The 18,255-nt window shown below is 53.7% G+C and overlaps 7 protein-coding genes across 7 annotated transcripts; 3 read left to right on the plus strand and 4 right to left on the minus strand.

The window, feature by feature from the left end:
* Nucleotides 1-105: 105 nt before the first annotated feature.
* Nucleotides 106-1,316, plus strand: JN550_004272 (uncharacterized protein; the record flags this gene model as incomplete). The annotated part of the gene is made up of 4 exons (XM_049315769.1): nt 106-125; nt 183-196; nt 256-456; nt 529-1,316. The coding sequence occupies 4 exons, from the start codon at nt 106-108 to the stop codon at nt 1,314-1,316; spliced, it is 1,023 nt and encodes a 340-aa protein (XP_049173810.1).
* A 283-nt stretch (nt 1,317-1,599) lies between these two features.
* Nucleotides 1,600-3,029, minus strand: JN550_004273 (uncharacterized protein; the record flags this gene model as incomplete). Its single annotated transcript, XM_049315770.1, has 3 exons — nt 1,600-1,851; nt 1,912-2,611; nt 2,671-3,029. The coding sequence occupies 3 exons, from the start codon at nt 3,027-3,029 to the stop codon at nt 1,600-1,602; spliced, it is 1,311 nt and encodes a 436-aa protein (XP_049173811.1).
* Nucleotides 3,030-4,603: 1,574 nt separating this feature from the next.
* On the plus strand, nt 4,604-5,712 carry JN550_004274 (uncharacterized protein; the record flags this gene model as incomplete). The annotated part of the gene is made up of 2 exons (XM_049315771.1): nt 4,604-4,946; nt 5,012-5,712. The coding sequence occupies 2 exons, from the start codon at nt 4,604-4,606 to the stop codon at nt 5,710-5,712; spliced, it is 1,044 nt and encodes a 347-aa protein (XP_049173812.1).
* Nucleotides 5,713-5,988: 276 nt separating this feature from the next.
* On the minus strand, nt 5,989-7,459 carry JN550_004275 (uncharacterized protein; the record flags this gene model as incomplete). The annotated part of the gene is made up of 5 exons (XM_049315772.1): nt 5,989-6,203; nt 6,273-6,498; nt 6,608-6,945; nt 7,037-7,157; nt 7,208-7,459. The coding sequence occupies 5 exons, from the start codon at nt 7,457-7,459 to the stop codon at nt 5,989-5,991; spliced, it is 1,152 nt and encodes a 383-aa protein (XP_049173813.1).
* A 572-nt stretch (nt 7,460-8,031) lies between these two features.
* On the minus strand, nt 8,032-9,775 carry JN550_004276 (uncharacterized protein; the record flags this gene model as incomplete). Its single annotated transcript, XM_049315773.1, has 5 exons — nt 8,032-8,238; nt 8,297-8,705; nt 8,767-9,097; nt 9,182-9,434; nt 9,482-9,775. The coding sequence occupies 5 exons, from the start codon at nt 9,773-9,775 to the stop codon at nt 8,032-8,034; spliced, it is 1,494 nt and encodes a 497-aa protein (XP_049173814.1).
* Nucleotides 9,776-11,253: 1,478 nt separating this feature from the next.
* JN550_004277 (uncharacterized protein) lies at nt 11,254-13,033 on the plus strand (the record flags this gene model as incomplete). Its single annotated transcript, XM_049315774.1, has 4 exons — nt 11,254-11,906; nt 12,278-12,360; nt 12,423-12,581; nt 12,633-13,033. 4 exons carry the CDS (start codon nt 11,254-11,256, stop codon nt 13,031-13,033), a joined length of 1,296 nt encoding a protein of 431 aa, XP_049173815.1.
* A 3,575-nt stretch (nt 13,034-16,608) lies between these two features.
* On the minus strand, nt 16,609-18,052 carry JN550_004278 (uncharacterized protein; the record flags this gene model as incomplete). Its single annotated transcript, XM_049315775.1, has 4 exons — nt 16,609-16,928; nt 17,021-17,481; nt 17,537-17,790; nt 17,852-18,052. 4 exons carry the CDS (start codon nt 18,050-18,052, stop codon nt 16,609-16,611), a joined length of 1,236 nt encoding a protein of 411 aa, XP_049173816.1.
* Between the last annotated feature and the right edge of the window lie 203 nt (nt 18,053-18,255).

Raw genomic sequence — 18,255 nt, forward strand, 5'->3', positions numbered from 1 at the left:
TTTCCGTTATACCTTGGCAATATTCCATTCTCCCTCTCAACTTGCGACCCTAGACCTTGCCTTGAGGGGTCAACTTGACGAATCCCCATCCACAGACAAACGACCATGACTCCGAAGATCTTCCTGTAAGCCTACCCATGAGCCCCCATGCACCCGGGCGTCCACAGCTCATTTCTTTATAGAACCGGCGTAACTGGTGAGATCGATGCCCATCTGTCCGCAAGAGTCCAGTTTGAGAACTGAGCTTCATATTAGGCTACGTCGGCGGTGAGGCCTTTTCCCAGCTGTACTCGAATCATCCCGAGTACGAGTATAGGCTGCTCGTTCGAAACGAGGAAAAGGCAAAGTTGGTGTCGGCGAAGTATCCGTCTACTGAGCGGCTCCAACTAGTGGTCGGTAGCCTTGAAGATGAGGACATCATCGAAAAGGAAGCTACGGCCGCTGATATCGTCGTCCGTACGTATCACGCATTGTGCGAGCCCCCCGACAAAGTAATTATGTACTTAACGCATTGATTACTGCGAACAGACACGGCCGACTCTGCTGACAACGAGCCGTCCGCGCGTGCCATCACCAGAGGCCTCGCCAGCGGTCACACGGCTGAGAAGCCGGGCTACTGGATTCACGTGTCGGGCACCATGCTAATCGCTGGGCTCGACAAAGCTGAGGAGGACTGGCTCCGGCGTGACACGTTCCACGACATCGACGACGTGGCCCTGCTCACGGACCAGCTGCCGGACCACTGCCCACACCGGCCTATTGACAAGCTGGTGCTCGCGGCCAACGACAAGCCCAGCGTGCGCACCCTCGTCGTCTGCCCGCCGACCATCTACGGCCGCGGCCGCGGGCCCGTCAACCAGCGCAGCATGCAGGTGTACAACCTGACGCGTTTCACGCTGCAGAATGGCTTCGCGCCCGTGATCCCGCCCGGCACGGCACGCTGGGACAACGTGCACGTGGCGGACCTGGGGGCGTTCCTGGGGCTCGCGGTCGGGGCGGCGCTGGACCCGGGCAAGCGCAGCGACCCGGCCGTCTTCGGCCGCCACGCCTACTTCTTCCTCGAGCACGCCGCGCACGTCTGGTCCGACGTCGCGCGCGCCGTCGCCGCCGAGGCCGAGCGCCAGGGCCGCCTCGGCGACGGCACGCGGCCCCACGTGCGCGAGCGCTCCGCCGAGGAGCTCGGCAACCCGAGCTGGGCCCTCCACGAGCACGGCGTCGCGGCGCGCGCTAGGAAGTTTCTAGGGTGGAAGCCCGTTGGCCCGAGTCTGGAGGAGACGATCCCGGAGATTGTTGAGTCGGAGGCGGCGCGGCTGTAGGCGCGCTGAGGTCGTATAAGTCGCTGTTGCGCGTCACCTGCCGCTGTTTCGTTATATCGTGATTAGTATAAGGGCATGATGAAAAGTTCCGTGAGAAAAGCCCGGATTTTTAGAAGGTACATTAATACATCAATCAAGTTCTGGATTGTCGACCGAAAAGGGGGCACATGAATGATTTTACAAATTCAGAGTCAAGGCTAGCAATCTGCAGTAGCTTTACACAAGGGTTCCCATTTTTTAAGAACCATGATCAACTCGACGACTCCCCTCCATAGTGACTGCTTCATTTCTTAGCCTCATCAATCCACTCATGGGGGTCCTTGAGGTACTTGTACGCCCTCAGATCACCCGATCTTGCGTGGCCCTCAAAGTTCTCCGCTCTCGAGCAGCGACCGCAGAGACGGCCGATCTCGCCGGATGCCTTTTCGCTTACGACCTCCTGGTACGTCTGCGTCTTGAGGTACTTGCCGACCCACAGACCTCCCGTGTACCGGCCGGCGTGCCGGGTGGGCAGGACGTGATTCGTACCGATGCACTAGGCGAAGAGTTAGTATGAGATGCCGCGAAGGGATGCAGAAATTGGAAAAGGACTCACCTTGTCACCGTAGCTGACACATGTCTTCTCGCCCAGGAAGAGGGCACCATAGTTGGTCATCTTGTCGAGCGCCTCGCGGGGGTTCTGGGTGAAGATCTGAACGTGCTCGCTGGCGAAGACGTCCGCGAGCTCGTAGGCCTCGTCCAGGCTGTCGACGACGATGACCTCGCCGTAGTCGCGCCACGAGGTGCCGGCCAGCTCGCGCGTCGGCATCTTCTTGAGGATCTCGTCGGCGAAGCGGATCGACTCCTTGCCGACCTGCTCGCTGGTGGTGATCAGCACGGCAGGTGTGTCCGGGCCGTGCTCGGCCTGCGAGAGTAGGTCCGTGGCGATGGTGAAGGGGTCCGCGTGGTCGTCGGCCACGACCAGCACCTCGGTCGGGCCCGCCAGGAGGTCGATGCCGATCTCACCGAAGAGCTGGCGCTTGGCCTCGGCCACGAAGGCATTACCGGGCCCGGCAATGAAGTCGACCTTCTTGATGGTCTCGGTGCCGAGCGCCATGGCGGCGATGGCCTGGGTGCCGCCCAGGAGGAAGATCTCGTCGGCGCCAGCAAAGTGGGCCGCTGCTACGGTAGCGTACGGGATCTCGCCAGCGATAGGGGGTGTGCAGGCAATCACGTGCTTGACACCTGCAACCTTGGCCGTGATAATGGTCATGTGTGCAGAGGCGAGTAAGGGGTATCGGCCTCCAGGAATGTATCTAATGGCAATGTTAACAAGTTGCACAAAGGGCGGCTGTACTGGATCATCGGCACTCACGCTCCGGCTCTGTCGATTGGGTTGTTTCGGTGGCCGAGAAATACACCTGGCTGAATCTCAATCTCGACATCTGTGATGGTGGCCCTCTGAGCCTCGGCGAATGTCCTGACATTCTTCTGTGCCTCCTTGATGTCGGCAACGGTCTGGGCTGGGACCTTGGCGATGATGTCCTGAATTTGGGATTCTGACAGCTTGAAGGACTCGGGGGACCACTTGTCAAACTTTTCTGAATATGATCGCACCGCCTTGTCGCCGTTTGCCTTGATGTCATCAATGACCCCTTTTACTATGTCGGTGACCTTCTGGTTGGTGGCCACGTTGGCCGTCAACGCCGCCGTCTTGAGATGTCTGGCACCCATGTTTCTTTATATTCCTGAAGTTGATGCGGGATAGTGATGGGTTCAACGCGGTGGACAGCAATGTCTTTGGCTTCAAACTCAAACATGACAATAATTCATCGACGACTCCAAGTTATTATATGAACTCCTGAGCAGTATAGACACGGCACTTTGTGGGCAGCCGGAACCATCGTGTAAGTGTTGCCGGGAAGTGGAGAGAGACAATGCGGAGGGTGGGCGGGGGAGGGGGCAGATGCGGGTATAGTCGACCCAAACTCATGACTATGGTAATTAGATACTGCCCAAGCTTATTGGCAGGAGCCTGGCCAGCGATGGCAAATTGATTCACGGCGCAGCTGTGCGACATGAATTGCACCACTGGCAGTCGTGTGTCTTCCGACAAGCGCGGTTCCCAAAGGTCACTAGCCTGCCGAGCAAAGTGCCGACTCGGACTTCTCTCCGAGGAAGAGAGACGCTAAAGGTGGGCTCTCTCTAGCGGTAGTGGGACATAGTTCCCCTAGATGGACATATTGTGCTTCGAGAGCCAGTTTGAAATGACTTTCTCAAACCGAGCCAAGGGACCCATCGTGTTAGACATCGGGGCCGATCTCAGTACGGACAGTCTAGATCAAGAGCGGTACTGCAGCCGGCCGGAGGGGGTGGAGGAGAGTGCGTGACACGCAAACATTTTGCCCGAGGGCTGGGAGTCGTCACAGAAGATATTGGGCCTGACTAACACGACTGAGATCATGTGAAAAGCCTGGAACGCTCGAGGCACCTTGGTACAAGCAAATGTCGCTCGGTATCAAGTCCGGGCTCCCTGCCTGCCATATTGCCTAGGTAGGCGGTGACGAACTCCTACAATCAAGACTGCCGTTGAACTCGATCTCACGATCGCTGCCCAAGTTACGCGATGCGTGACTTGGCAGTTTGGCACCGAAGGGGGCTGCCGGGGAAATATTCTGCGTTAGGCCAGACCATGCCTACTCAGCTTCGTTGACACATCTCCCAAACCACCCCAGACACGGCCATGTGGCTCTGGTTGTACGGTGTAAGAGGATTATTGATCGCGCCGGCTCCGCCCGTGTCCGCAGAGGCTGTCAGCCGAGTTGCTTTCCATGCCGGGCGATCCAATGTCTGTCGGTTCCGGTGGTTGTCGGATGCGGACGCCGGGGCTCTCAAGGCCCAACGGCCGACAGCATGGCCGAGTGGGTCCCGAGGTCTGTTTTCTTTGTTTCTGGGGGGTTGCAGGGGTGCAGGTTGCAGGGCGGCACCACTGGGCAGCCCCGGCCAACCGGCCATAGCCGCCAACCTCAGGCCTGAAGGTTCCACGGTTAGAGAGGGTCGGCCAAACGTTTCAGCGGGTGCGTGGCACGGATCCAACGCCCAATTGGCGCCCGCCGGTGGGCCGGGCTGGCGGCGCCAAGGCCAAGCGCCTGCCAGGTGCCGCCGCCGCCTTGTGCAAATCCGGATCTTGATCTCAACCGCCATCACGAGACGAGAGCCTCTCTTCCCGCGAGTGAGCCCTCCGTCATCCCTCTGACCGCCACCCAGACACCCACCTCTCCCACCGCGCCCTCGCACACCTGGGAGTCATGTTGCCCTCATCGGTGCGGCGGGTTGTGTCCGCTGCACCTCAGACCTCCCTGCTGTCCAGCCTGGCGCCCTCCGCAGCCCGCGCAACCGCTGCTGCCGCCGTCTCCTTCCCATACAACCCGCGCAACCAGCAAAGGCGGCGCTACTCGTCCTCGAAACCCTCGAGCCCCAGCGACTCGCCCAAGGGACTGCCCGCCGGCCAGGTCGCCGCATCGCCCGCCCAGTCCTCCAAGTCGGCCGAGAAGCCCACCGGCGAGAAGCGCAAGCGCAAGGCCAAGGATGCGAGCGACGCGCTGGGCAAGCTTCCCAGCGTTCCCAGCACACAGAATGTGCCGCAAGAAGGTAAGTGGCATGCCCAGGAAGGCCGCAGCTCCTCGACTATCGTATTAACGGGTGCTCGCCCGCAGCTCTCGCCTTATCTACCTTCTTCTCCCTGCATCGGCCCATGTCCGTTACCCAGGGCTTCCCCCGGACCGTGACCGACGACGCCTTCGCCCAGATCTTCGCGCCCCGAAGCAAAAGCGACAAGTTCAACGATGTCATGTCTACTCTGTCCCGGACGGTGGACGAGCTCGAGCAACCCATGCAGGGGTTGAGTGTCAGCGGTCAACAGGACTCGGCTGCCGCCGATGCCCTCAATGACCACATGGCCAAGATCGAGGTCCGACCCATGGACGGCTTCGAGGGCGACATCCAACTCCAGCTCAACGCCATGGCTGGCCAGTTTCTGCCCTTCCGACCGCCGCCCGCACCGCAACCTGAATCCGCCACCGCCGAAACCGGAGCTCAGGAACACCAGGCGGTCGAGGCCCAGCCTCAGCACCGCGTCTACAAGGCCATCTTCACCCTCGAGGAGACCACCGAGCCCAACGGCCAAGTCCGGATTCTGGCCCACAGCCCGACCTTGGTCGAGGACGACACGGTGCCGCGCACTTTCTTGGAGCGCATGGCCCTGCGACAGCTGCGCCGGGAAGAGGTTCGCGGTCGCCCCGATAGCATGATGGCCATCAGCGTCAAGAGGCAACGGAAGCTCAAGATGAAGAAGAAGAAGTACAAGAAGCTTATGAAGCGCACACGCAATGAGCGTCGCAAGTTGGATAGGGTGTAAGGAGGTCATTCTCCTTGTGTACATATAGGCAGTGGCAGCGGCCACGCGAATCAATGCGTCCTGAGTTATGGGGCTGCATCCGAGCGGATCATTGGTAATACGGTGTACGGGATGCATATTTCGAATCATTCTGCTTGGGAAGACATGGCATGCATCATGCTCCTGTTACTGCGAGCACCATTTATAGACATCTCATTACCCCCATCCCAATGTTTGCATTTGATCCACTACCATGTTTGATATCCATCTGTGCATGTGGTTTTGGATATGGTCTCCTCAATCAGCGAGTGACTTGACAGGAGTTTCGACCATAAGTTCGAGCAAGGAGAAGGCCACTTCCGCCGCAGCTAAAACTGTCGTTTCCCCCGGGTTGTCGTAGATCGGCGCGACCTCTACCACATCTGCTCCAACAACTTCGAGCCCAATCAGGCCGTCCAGGATGGTGAGTAGCTCTCTGGTCGACCACCCGCCAGGCTCCGCCGTACCAGTGGCTGTCTACTATCAGCCGTGGTCGCCCGGCGGCCTGTAAGCCATGGTTGAGGACAGGCGGGGAAACTCACCGGGAGCGAAGGCGGGATCCAGCACATCGATGTCCACGCTTATGTAGACCTTGGAGTCGCCCACTCGCTCCTTGATCTGCGAGATGACGCCAGCGGCTCCGATGCGGTCAAGGTCCCGCGCCTTGATGGTGTGGAAGCCGCAACGCAAGTCATTGCGCATGTCACCTTTAGCTCGCGACAAGGGGGCGCGGATCCCGGCGTGGATCGAGCTGTTGAGGATGAGGTTCTGTCTGAGGCGTGAGCCGTGCGTCAAGGACCACCCCAGGTTCAGATAATTGATTGAACTGAAAGCGAAGGGGGAGACGAGGAAAAAAAATTTTTTTTTATCAGCTTACCAAGAACTTTCGGATCCCAGGTATCTGCATGTCATCAGAAAACAGATCGTATCTAGTGAGAGGGATACTGCACTTACCAAGATGGCTATCAAAATGCACAACAGAGACAGGGCCCCAACTTTCGTGCGTAGACCGCAGCGCCGACAGCGTGGTCGTGTGGTCCCCGCCCAGCGTGATGATGCGCGGCGTCACGGAGTAGCTGGTGTTGGCCGCTTTTCGTCCGGACACCACCCGGTGGGCCTTGTCCAACTGCTTGATTGCGACGGTGTTATCGAGCCATACCAGCGGCGCATCGCCGCAGTCCACAACAGTGGCCCATGACTTGAGAGGGTTTCTCCCTGTCGCAGTTTCAGCCTCGGTCCACGAGAATGGCTGCCAGCAGAAGTCGAGGCGGTGGGGAGGGGGCTGGCATTATATCTAGGGTTTTACCGGTGTAGACACTCCAAGCAAACTCTGCGCCCATCCTCTGACTACCCGTGCGGATGCCTCCGGGACCGTACCGGGCCCCAGGGCGAGCGGTGACTCCCTTCAAGACGTATGGGTTATCAATCTGATCTTATCTCTGATGGGGCCACTTGCTCAGAGCCAACACGGGCATACCGTATCGAATGGTGCACCCATAAAGGCAATATCAAAAGCCTCAGGGGCACTCGCACCATCTCCAGAGAAGCAGTGCACATATGGCAGATTCGCAAACGTCTTGAGGCCGTAGAAGCGGCTCCCAGTGACGATATCTACGTCATCCGAGCTGTCCAGGTGGAAAGGCTTCTGGCCGGCAGCCAGCTTGGGTATATGCGAAAACTCGCGTGCCAATGTGAGCGGGAGTAATCGCAGAAGCAATGGGCGGAACATGATGATTTGTTGGTATGGTCCCACGGATGTGATGACGGGAAGTATAGAGGATTGCGCGGCTTCAGAAGAGATACTATAGATCGGCACCGACGCCAAAGGTGGAGAAACCGAGGGGAGCTAACTCGGTCGGAGTATCTGCTTTCACGACTCGTAGAAGTCCTCTGTTCCAAACTCAAGACAGTATCTCGAATAAAGTACGGAAACTGTGGATGGATAGCCGCCATATTATTGTTGTAGCTGAAATTGCCAACGTAGGAAAGAAATAATGCGATTTGGCGGATGGGGGGTTCCTGATCTACACGGTCTCCGTTGCCCAGTTCCTAGCCCGGGTGATGCTACGGTATTGACTCTCAGCCGCCCACCAAAATAGCCGGGTCTAAAGAGGTCCGTAGACAGATTCGAACCTCTAGACTAAGCCGATTTCGACGATGGGCTCAGGAGGAAGTTACAAACCATTTGAGCCATAGCTTAGTCGTTCACATTGTCTGCGCGTACTTGCGTTCAATCTCGTACGTGGACTCGAACTCAATTCAATAGTCCTAGGTGTCAAAGCCGTAGCTATTTAACCTCTGCTATGTATGTTTGCTATCGGCGGCGCCTCGTCTTTTGATGTAGACTGGCCATCCTCCGGGAACGACCGTGACGTAAGGCTTATACGACCACTCCTGATTGGGGTTGACCTGTTCGACGTCAAAATCGCGTACTAGGGTCGGTAATATCTTTGACAACTCAATCCTGGCGAGATTTTGCCCAGCACAGGAGTTGTAACCCAGGCCGAACTATGTGTTCATTAGTGCGTCCACTTCAACCTACTCTGTAGGATTGGTCACAACTCACAGGGATGAAGTACTTCTCCAATGCAGCCGAGTCCGCATCCATCCATCTCTCGGGCCGAAAGGACTCTGCATCTTTTCCCCAGATGTCTTTGGACAACATGATACCCGGTAGATACAAGGACAGCATTGTACCTGCAGCGAATGTTCGCTCCCCGATGGTGATCCCTCCCTCGGGAACGACCCTCGGGAGCCCTATAGACGCAGGCACGAAGATACGTAAACTCTCTTTGATACATGCCTGCAGGTAGGGCAATTTCTGTGCATCTGCGAATGAGATCACGTCACCTTGGCAGTGTCCTTCTTTCATAGCCTCGGCTATCTCATCTCTAACACGCTGCCAGGCTGTTGGATGCCGGATGGCGTGATACACGAAGGATTGTAGGGCGCAGGAGACGGTGTCCGCACCGGCGCTGACCAATAGTTTCAGTGAGCAAAGTTCAAGAGGCTTGTAGTGGGACAGTTAGACGATACCTGACATTAGTTGTGACAGCAGCCTGAACATCTTTGGCTGTCAGCCTGTCCGGGTGCTTCTGATGTGTTTTGAGCCAGTGGGCGACGTAATCGTAGCGGGCATCTGGGTTTGATTTTCGCTCATTGAGAGCATTGATGGATCTTCTTACGATAAAGTTGAACGGCAGGAGCTCTAGCGAAGCTATTCTAGGACTGACGAGTATCCTCTGGAGCCAGGGGAAGTAAGGAAGAATTGCGGCATAGGAACCAAACTCTAGCCCTTGACGAAGCGAGTCTTCGATGTCGGAACCCTGTTCAAGGAATCCAAAGGGCTTTGAGAACATGACCTCGCCTGGCCAAGGTTAACTAGTGCTACGAGAAGGAGATTTTAAGAAGTCCGCCTGATCCCTTCATTGGGTAGAGAGAAATGGCTTACCCATAATGTCGTATGCAGTGAATGTAAAGAACTCTGAGAGTTGCATGGGCTTGGACGATGCAGCATAATTCCCCATCCACTTGAGTAACGATTCAATCTGTCTATCAAGGGCCTGCTCAGAATGCAGAATACTTGAGGTCGCGTATGCGGATGCCAACAACCTAGATCTCTCGTTCTTCTCCTTGACATCAACGATCGAGATCGCCGGGCGATATGTAGAATCCGGAAACGTCAGTGTTTCATACCAATAGCCCTAGAGAAACATTAGTCGTATGCTTCGCGAACGATTTGGGGCCGGACCTTGCGCAGTGGATCAATGAGGAGCTTTCGGACACCTTCAGGATGCGTGACGCTGACTTCGTCCGGTGCAATTCTCACAAAGGGCCCAAGCTTGTCATGTAACTTCAATATGGAATCCATCTGGCGGCCATCTCTGATCTGCTTCGCGTGCCAGAGGCGAGTAACTGAAGCCCAGAAGGGCCCTGGGATATCGGACAGAGCGACAAAACGCTGCCAGGCTACCCAGCCTAGCACTATGCACAAGAGGTGGCCGAGAATGAGAGATATCAAGGTCCCATCATGTATAAACCCCATTATTGCTCAAGGTAGAAGGAAATTGTTTGTTGTGCGGTTCGTATGGTACTTATCAATAAGGAGGGGTAGTCGGAATAAGTCGTTCAAAAGGGTTTCAGGGAACAGTCGAATGCAGGAAAACGAGGGAGTCGTCCGGTTGAAGATGTTGGTCGGCGCCAAGTTGTACAGGACGGAAGGATGCATGTCGGTGCAACCCAATCCAGATGTTCACCTCCGCAAGGTCTCCACTTATACAGTGATCGAATTCATGGGATTCTGGCAATCGTGGGTGTTTTAATTTTTATTCTCTTTACCAGGCTTATAGTCTGACAGATCATTGGCCCTCAGATCTGAGATCGGGAAATACACCCCATCGTGACACAATGACCTCGGAAGCCTACCCGATGACTGTGTTGGGTGCTTTTTTTCGAATCTACCGAACACCACCGTACCTAGTGCAACTGGTAATTCGTTTGTACCTTTTCTTTCGGTGATATCCGAAATTACATGGGGCCAATAACTGGACTGATGCTGCGTCAACGTCGACTCTCACAGCTCAAAGTCATGATGGTCCAATGCCGTGGCTCGCGACAGAACTTCGAAAGCCTGGCATCAAGCGGAATGGTCTTCGGGACAATCACTGTAGATGGACTATATACAAGAAATTGAGTAGAGAAGAGGTGAAGAGGTCAACATGGTTGGCCATAGAGTTGGCGACCTGGGCCGGCTAGTGGACAACATCATCGATGGAGGCCCCCCAGCGTCCGGGTACGAAATGCCCAAATATATAGCGGTTAAATTACTGCCAAAGTACGAAGTCACTGGAACAAGACTGAGACGACCGGATGAAAAGGCTTGCAATAGTTGAATCCTCCATAGGTCGCGTCAATTCACAGGGCGCTCGTTCGTAGCCAAACCCAGATGACTGCGGGCAACCCTGCCTTGCGCATGGTTAAGTAGATTCAGGACCCGCGTGTCCTGAGATGAATATGCGCCCGCACATTCCGCATCTCCGCCATCACCAAGTTTGGCTCCAACAAAGCTCAGATTGGTCAGCTGTGGTGTATCCGAGTGTGGGAAGACCGATTCATTATACCCGGCGGTAGCCTTTCAACAGGGCACTTATCAGATCCGGCCTCGGGAGAAACTATCAAGGAGGTTTGATAGCTGGCAGCTGCTGGTAGTTGGTGGTGGTCTTGGGGAGGGGTAGCTGCCCCACCAACGCCGCAATGGAGTACAGAGGCTCTGTTCTGCATGTGCAATTACGACATGGACGCCATACACGTCCCTGCGTTAGGTGACTACCACGGTACATCATCTAAGGGTGTGATTCCGTCATTCCACCAAGCTGGGACGGATTGGAGAGCAGTACTTAGATAAAGACCAAAAGACTCTCCCTCTGCCCACGACTTCTCGAGCTGTTCGACTACTTCTGCCCTTTGCCACGCACCAACGCTTACCCGACAAACCATCCCAAGAGAACCCCCACTTGACCGACGATGGCTGTCCCTCCCAAGTTCGCTGGCCAAAAGCTGCAATTCGCGAAGGCGCAGTCACCCGCGACGGCAGGCGTGGCCGCATCGGTACACACGCTCGAGCTCTACCTGGATTACGTATGTCCTTTCTCGGCGAAGCAATTCAACACACTCTACCACACCGTAGTGCCCCTCGTCCGGGAAAGCAACGAGTGGTCACAAGGACTCGAGATCGTGTTCCGACAGCAGGTCCAGCCATGGCACCCAAGCTCGACCCTGACCCACGAGGCTGCGGTCGCCGTCCTCAAGCTTGCGCCTGAGAAATACTGGGAGTTCAGCGACGCGTTGTTCAAGCAGCAGAAGGACTTCTTCGATGTCAACGTCGTCAACGAGACCCGCAACAACACCTACAAGAGACTAGCCAAGATTGCCGCGAGCGTTGGCGTTGACGAGGCCAAGGTCTACGATCTACTCGTCATCAGCGATAAGCCAGCCGAGGATGGAAGCTTGAACAGCGGCAACAAGGTCACCAACGATTTCAAGGTGCTCGTCAAGATGGCCCGACTAGTTGGTGTCCATGTCAGTCCGACTGCCATCTTTGACGGCGTAGTCGCCAATGACGTTAGCTCCAGCTGGGGCAAGCAGGAGTGGGCAGACTGGTTGACCAAGAACGTGGTGTAAGCTTGCAGAATGCCGCGTAACGTGCACGATGTTGTAACTCAATGAGACCAGACTAGATACTCACAAGAGTAGGACAAGTTCAAAACTATAATCATGTTGTATGTTGTTCATCGGGTCATTTAAACGAGGTTGGAAGCCTGTCACAACCCTCTTGGCTCACTAAAGGCTCGACCGGGCTCGTGGTGATTGTCGAGCACAGGCCAACGCTAAGAAATAACCCGACAGAATTGGAAGCGCATCTTCTTGACACGCTCCTTTGAACTGAGCTTCACCTATGTATAATTGCCATGCTGGTCGCATTCTTCCGGAGGTCCCTTTCGAGACCATTGGCGCCCCGTTTCCTTTCGCACAAGACCTTGTCGTCTAGTTCGCGGCAGAATGCCATTCAACTCTGTCGGAGGTTAGCCTCAAACCTGACCAAGACCACCGCCAAGGAGACAAATGCACCTGGTAAACATTGTACGCTACTTGACCCCGACAACAAAATGAAAATATCGGCTCACTAAAGATAGTATATCCCGAGAGACTGTGTATATACCATGCCGGGGTCACCAGGATTACCTTCCTGGCATGCGTCAAGCTGTCTACCATTTTCATTTTCGTCTTTTTCACCTTCGTGGTAACCCCGAAGTACTACGAAAAGGAAGGATGGAGCCCTACGACGATTCGCAGTGAGTTCCTTGGCAGCATTTCCATTACAAGTCTGGAGCTAACTATCGCAGCCGCTCTCTCCGGGGTAGTGCCGCTGCTGTTCGTCGCGTGGACGACGTCGCCGTTCGTCATGTTCATGCACGTCCGCCTGCCCCCCTTCGCGCGACAATCTGAGCAGATGCTGCGCCAGTATCTCAAGAAGCTTCCTCGGGACGCCGAACTGGCCGTCACTACCATGAGTCCCATCGCTAAAGCTCGCGCGAGCAAGTTGCGGGTCTCTGAGCTTCGGCAGGACAACCAGAGGCTTGGCATCGTGAACTATGTCAGGGACACCACGGCGGAGGACGCTACGCGCAAGTGGTATAACTATCGTGCTGTTGGCAAGTTCAGCTTCCAGGCCAACAAGGCACCGCGTGTTCCGTGGGCTTGGGATGAGTTGGCGAAGACGATTCCACAGAAGCAAAAGGCTTGATCGGACCGGATGGCATGATATCTATCTAGCCCAAAATCTCTCAGGTAGAAAAGTGTCTTGCAATAATATACTCTGTATTCCTAGCACCATGTACCAATAGGACCGGTATATCGTGTTTCATCAATGACTAGAAACTTAGGAGGCAAGCGAGAAGCTTACCGTCGACCATAGTCTTGTGCCGATAAAGGATAGATATGTGAGACCTTTTGGAGCGTGAATTGCAATTTATTGACGGAGAATGTTGTAATTATCCACGATATCCAGGGAGAAATATTCACCACAGTGTTTGAGAGTCAACGTGAAGCCATGTGCCATTTTCGTCCTGCCTCAAAATGTGCGATTCTTTGTCGAAAGTATAGTCGACATCATGGGTGGTAGAGAGTTTTCGGCAATATGATAGAAACCTCATTTGCAATCAAATATCGCAGACGGGCGCAGACAGACGATATCTACCCACGCCAAAGCACCCAGGAACTGAACCATGGTGGCCACCACTTGGACGCCAGAAAGCTGAGGAGAGTTTCCTCGGTCTTAGTACTGAGTATAAGTCTAGCATCACGATTCGTTATGTCATACAATAATCCGCGTGGAGAACACGACGTTGTGTTGTCAGTCCGGGAGGCGCTGCTATCTGGCGCAATACAGGCGGTGACGAACTGCGCATAGTAATGCACCTAGGAGTGCAAGAGCTTCCAAACGCCTCTTTCATGCTTCGAGCAAGCGATGAGCACATGGCGAGTATACTACTCAGCTTCTGTAAGATTGGGACAAGGTTTTTAGAAGCTGTTCTGACAGGCCTCCCGGGTTGATCTTCTTGATCAATGAATGCGAACTCATGATCGAACGATGTTAAAGTTTCCGACTTATAGTAGCTCAATATGTCTAGGCCATATGCAGAATTGACAGTATTTCTCACAATCTACGGCTTGTCCATTTTCTCGTGGCCCGATGTGTATTGCGAGCTCCAGCACAGATAATGCAGTGCACTTTGGCTCTGGGCTTCTTTCCGGTCCTCAGGCTTTCGACATTATTGCCTTTTCCGCAGGCTCGAAAGCAAAGCCCACTTGGTCAAGCGCGCCACCTTCAAGATACGTCTTAGACATCCAGCACTAGGATGAGGACGACGCCATCATTGACAAATGGATCTGTTACCATGTCTCAAGCCCAAGGAATGCCCTTGGAACAGCAAGCGGGTAACTAGGGTGAGGACTGGCGTCTTGGTTGGGATTCTAAATGTCTACGGCGTTGAGTATCTAAACATCGCTTGCATGTAGCTCTTGCTAACATTGTTGCACATATGAATGCCACGGCGTTGGTTATTGGTGAGAAGGCAGCAAACGGCTTCATCCGTAGGCTTGACCTATAGTTGGCCGAGACTTGGAGTTTCTTGTTAGTTGCAGATATCCGACTCTACCTGAATGTGTTTGAACTTGCCATACATGTGTAAGGAATCCATTCGAGTACATCAAGCTGTTTCTAGCAAATACAAATAGCCTTTTGGTCTTCACTTCTTCATTTTTCTTGAATAAACTTACTATCTTCTCATGCATACAGCACTACTGTGTCGGCGCTATCACATATCAATGATTGCACTTAGGCCTTGTTTAAGGTAAAGTAAAAAGTATATTTCAGCATAAGGGGTCCATTTATCTTTCTCTTTCCCCTTACTTACACATTGACACGAATGCAGAAAGTGTTTTGACCACAGCCTACATTTCGGCGAGAGTCAAGAGTAAGGCCAGTCGTCAAAGTCAGATCTGCATGGACAAGGAAGATCCCAATGGGAAGAGTACGCTGAGTGAAGTCCCCTTTCTTCTTCGGTGGCTTCAGAGGCCTTTGTGACGTACTGATCTCACACAGATAGAACATTGGAAGCTGGGAGGATACGACAGAGATCGCTCAGGAACACATAATCGTCGTGGAAAATGCTGTTGATGCAATGAAAGTCCATACTTTGAGGGAATCAACAACGAGATTCTGCATAGATACCCTCGCAACAGTTTCTAGAACAGTCTACAATGAACAGCTATGAGGGTGTCGATACTACAATATTGAATTACACAGTATTTACATAGCAGCGAATGATCACGTTCCATTAGATATCGAGATGAAGCCAGATCCAAAACGCGGAGGGATCACTAGAAGAGTTTTGCGAAGCTGCCTGCTTGTCGGTAGATGTGACAGAACTATGCCAAACACGATCCGACCAGGCTACAGCCTCATTAGGTATCTAGGTTTTGTGCGCTTAACCCGGGCGCACCAGGTACCTGACAGGGGTACACATATTATGAAATTCCATCGAGATCACTATCCTAACAGTCCGGAGAGGAATAAGATAAGCGACATTGTTCTATGGCCAGTCTCTTGATTATATAGCCCGTTTCCCGCCCGGCTGCTCCGATTTTCACTGTTTCACGATAGAGGCCGCAGTTCTTGAACAAGCAAGAAGGCTTGACAGACTCCTCTTCCTGCTTGTCAGACAGGTTGGGCATTGCTGAATCGTAATTGGCGATACCAAAAGGAACAGGCTCTTGGAAAGGGAGTACGGCAGCTTATTTTGTGTACTACGGATCTGACTTTCCTTTCTTCTTTTGTTAGAGAGAGGGTGGGAAGAGGAGGGGGGACGGAACCGCGGTCGTACCACTGGCTGTCTGTGATGGGAGCAAGGCAGAAATCCTTTCTGCGAGCCCCTGTAGCAGCACATATTCAAAAGTAGCACCCTAGAGGAAAATTGCGTACTCGTATCTCGAAGAGACTTCCTACCGAGTGCTACACAGGAATCCTGCAGCAGCATACACTGCAGCTCTGCGGCGCGGATCATTCCTTCGCATCTCACACCATGAATACATAGCCGTGGAGCAGAGGCGACACCAGACTGTGACTCCTTCTCGTGCATTGTGGCATCGCTATGATCATCAACCTGCAGCCTGAGGGATTCTATTGCTGGGCACAACGGTTGCATGTGGGTACACTTTTTCAGATGCCAGCAGCCTTTTTGTCGGTCTATGTGCCGCATTACGGCAGTTTGGTACGACATTTGTACGCTTCACGTTTCGTTCTGAATGGCTAGGATTCCTTCTCAACCAGAAGTTGCCCTGTCAAGCTCCCCGATGGATGTCCGCCAATTCCCCTTAATTGGAGGTCGTACATTGCCTTGATTATGCGGGCAGTGTGTTGTGAATTTCGTGAAATGCAGCATTTCGCATAGACTGCAGAATCTGGCTTCTGAGCAGTTCGGTGAGCCAACGCCACTCAGTTACCCCACGTCGGCCAGATGGGCGGCATGGAACCGCTGATTGGGTAATAGTTTATGAACGACACAAACTGCAACATGCCGATGCTGAACCGCCCTTGCATTGGCACTTTTGAGGCCGATCTTAAGGTTTAGGTCTATTGATCTGGACGCTACGGTTAAGAGAAGTCTAATGACCCCCGAATCCACCGTTATAAGGCAATCTCTAATCATGACTTCTGCAGCGTCATCCTAAACCCCTTAATGCCCAGGTGTTTGATATAAAGGAATGTCTTGTATCGTAGCGTATCAGCAGTAGGAGCAGATCGACGCCAGCTTCGCCTTACTCGGGACGCTCGCACTCAATTACGCTCTCAATTCCGTTAGCAACGGTATAAGTATTGACAATCTTGAGCCCGCATTTGTTCTCCAGTAGCTCAGACCACTGTGCCACACTACGCTCCTTGCCCCCGAAGCCTGTCATCATGATAAGATCCAAGGCTGTCTGTTCGTAATCTTGCTTCATGGGCTGTATCACGTGCTCATGAATGAGGAATTTGCTGTAACCAGGCTTCATTGCCTCTCTGACGCGGCTAGCGATCTTAACAGCATCCTCATCTGGCCAGTCGTGGAGGACAAAATGCGTGTAGTAAGCACGTGCACCTAGTGTCAAGTCTTTGGTTAGTGAACCCAAAGGATAAATAGGATCGAGGGACAAGTGATGCGGCAAACTAGTGCTGCATCGAGAAACCCACCTTTTACAGGCTGCTCTGTAAAGAAGTCATATTCCATTCTCTCAATGCGCGAGTCAAGTCCTTGTATTTGTCCAAGTACAACGGGCAAGTCTTGCAAGATCAGTCGTCCAGGGGCATCCGGGAACTTGGATCGAAATTGGTCAGTGTAGTGGCCCATGCCGCCGGCGATGTCAACAAGCAAGACGGCGTCTTTTTTGTCTGCATCAAATCCATCAAGGAGTCGTTCCTTCACCGGAAAGAACCCGCTATCACTCCATGGCGGGCGCCCCAGGAGGTAGCCGGCCATGTGGTCGTTGAACATCTGTCCATGCGGCGGCCGGGACTGCATGTCCTCAAACCAGTGAAGCTTAGTTTTATGAGCTACCTGATAGGCTGTGTCGAACTTGTCTGTTGGGACCTTGTAACCTCTACCCTTGAGCCAGTCGTGGGCTTCGAGGAAAGTGGGATTGAGAGTCGGCGGACTAGTTCAAAGCTCATTAGACACCAGTAAGATCGAATTTTGAGCGCAAGTCTTACCCAGTGTAGTAACCACTGTACATGACTGGAAGAGATAGAGACTTGCTGAAGCTGTTTGGCGTGTACTCGTCAGGGGCTGTCATATTCAGGTAACCAGAAGCTGCTACATGTCGCATCATGCGCTGTAAGAGCTCTTCTTGCAAGCCAATCTGCTTGGCCAGGTCGGATACCTTCTGAGGGCCATCTCCATTCTGTGCCATAGTAGTCCACAGGTTTGTGTAGACGCCAAACGAGATGGCCATGACATTAGAAGGCTTAGCTCAGTTAGCCCTGCTGTTAATTGTCAGAAGATTCTCAACTAGCCTGCGCCCAGACATGCTGGATCATCATTTCACGAGGAGTTTCGAGCGCGCGTGCGAGCTCTCGCGCCTTCTCAAGTAGCTCAAGCCGTGGCGCTAGAGAATCATCGCCTGCCTTCGAAAGAGCATCGCCGGCAGAGGCTACCTCTGCCAGCAGGTTGGGGACCGCATCAATGTTGGAGGGGGCGATAGCCGATTCCAGGCCTATAGGAGCCATGGTAACTCAAGGACGGTGAAGATCTTATGTATGGGAACTGGAACACTTTGACAAGAAAGAGCAGCGGTAGTGAAAAAAGGTGTTTAATTTTGACGGGGTGCTGTATCATGATTTGCAAATCTTTATGATTGCGGGGGGAGCTCCTTGCATGAGTTTTCAAGTCTGCAGGTCTCGCTCACGCCTCACATAAACGTTTGTGCTCC

This window comes from Neoarthrinium moseri (assembly GCF_022829205.1).
Source record: "Neoarthrinium moseri strain CBS 164.80 chromosome Unknown scaffold11_Wmoseri_CBS_16480, whole genome shotgun sequence".
NCBI classification, from domain to species: domain Eukaryota; kingdom Fungi; phylum Ascomycota; class Sordariomycetes; order Amphisphaeriales; family Apiosporaceae; genus Neoarthrinium; species Neoarthrinium moseri.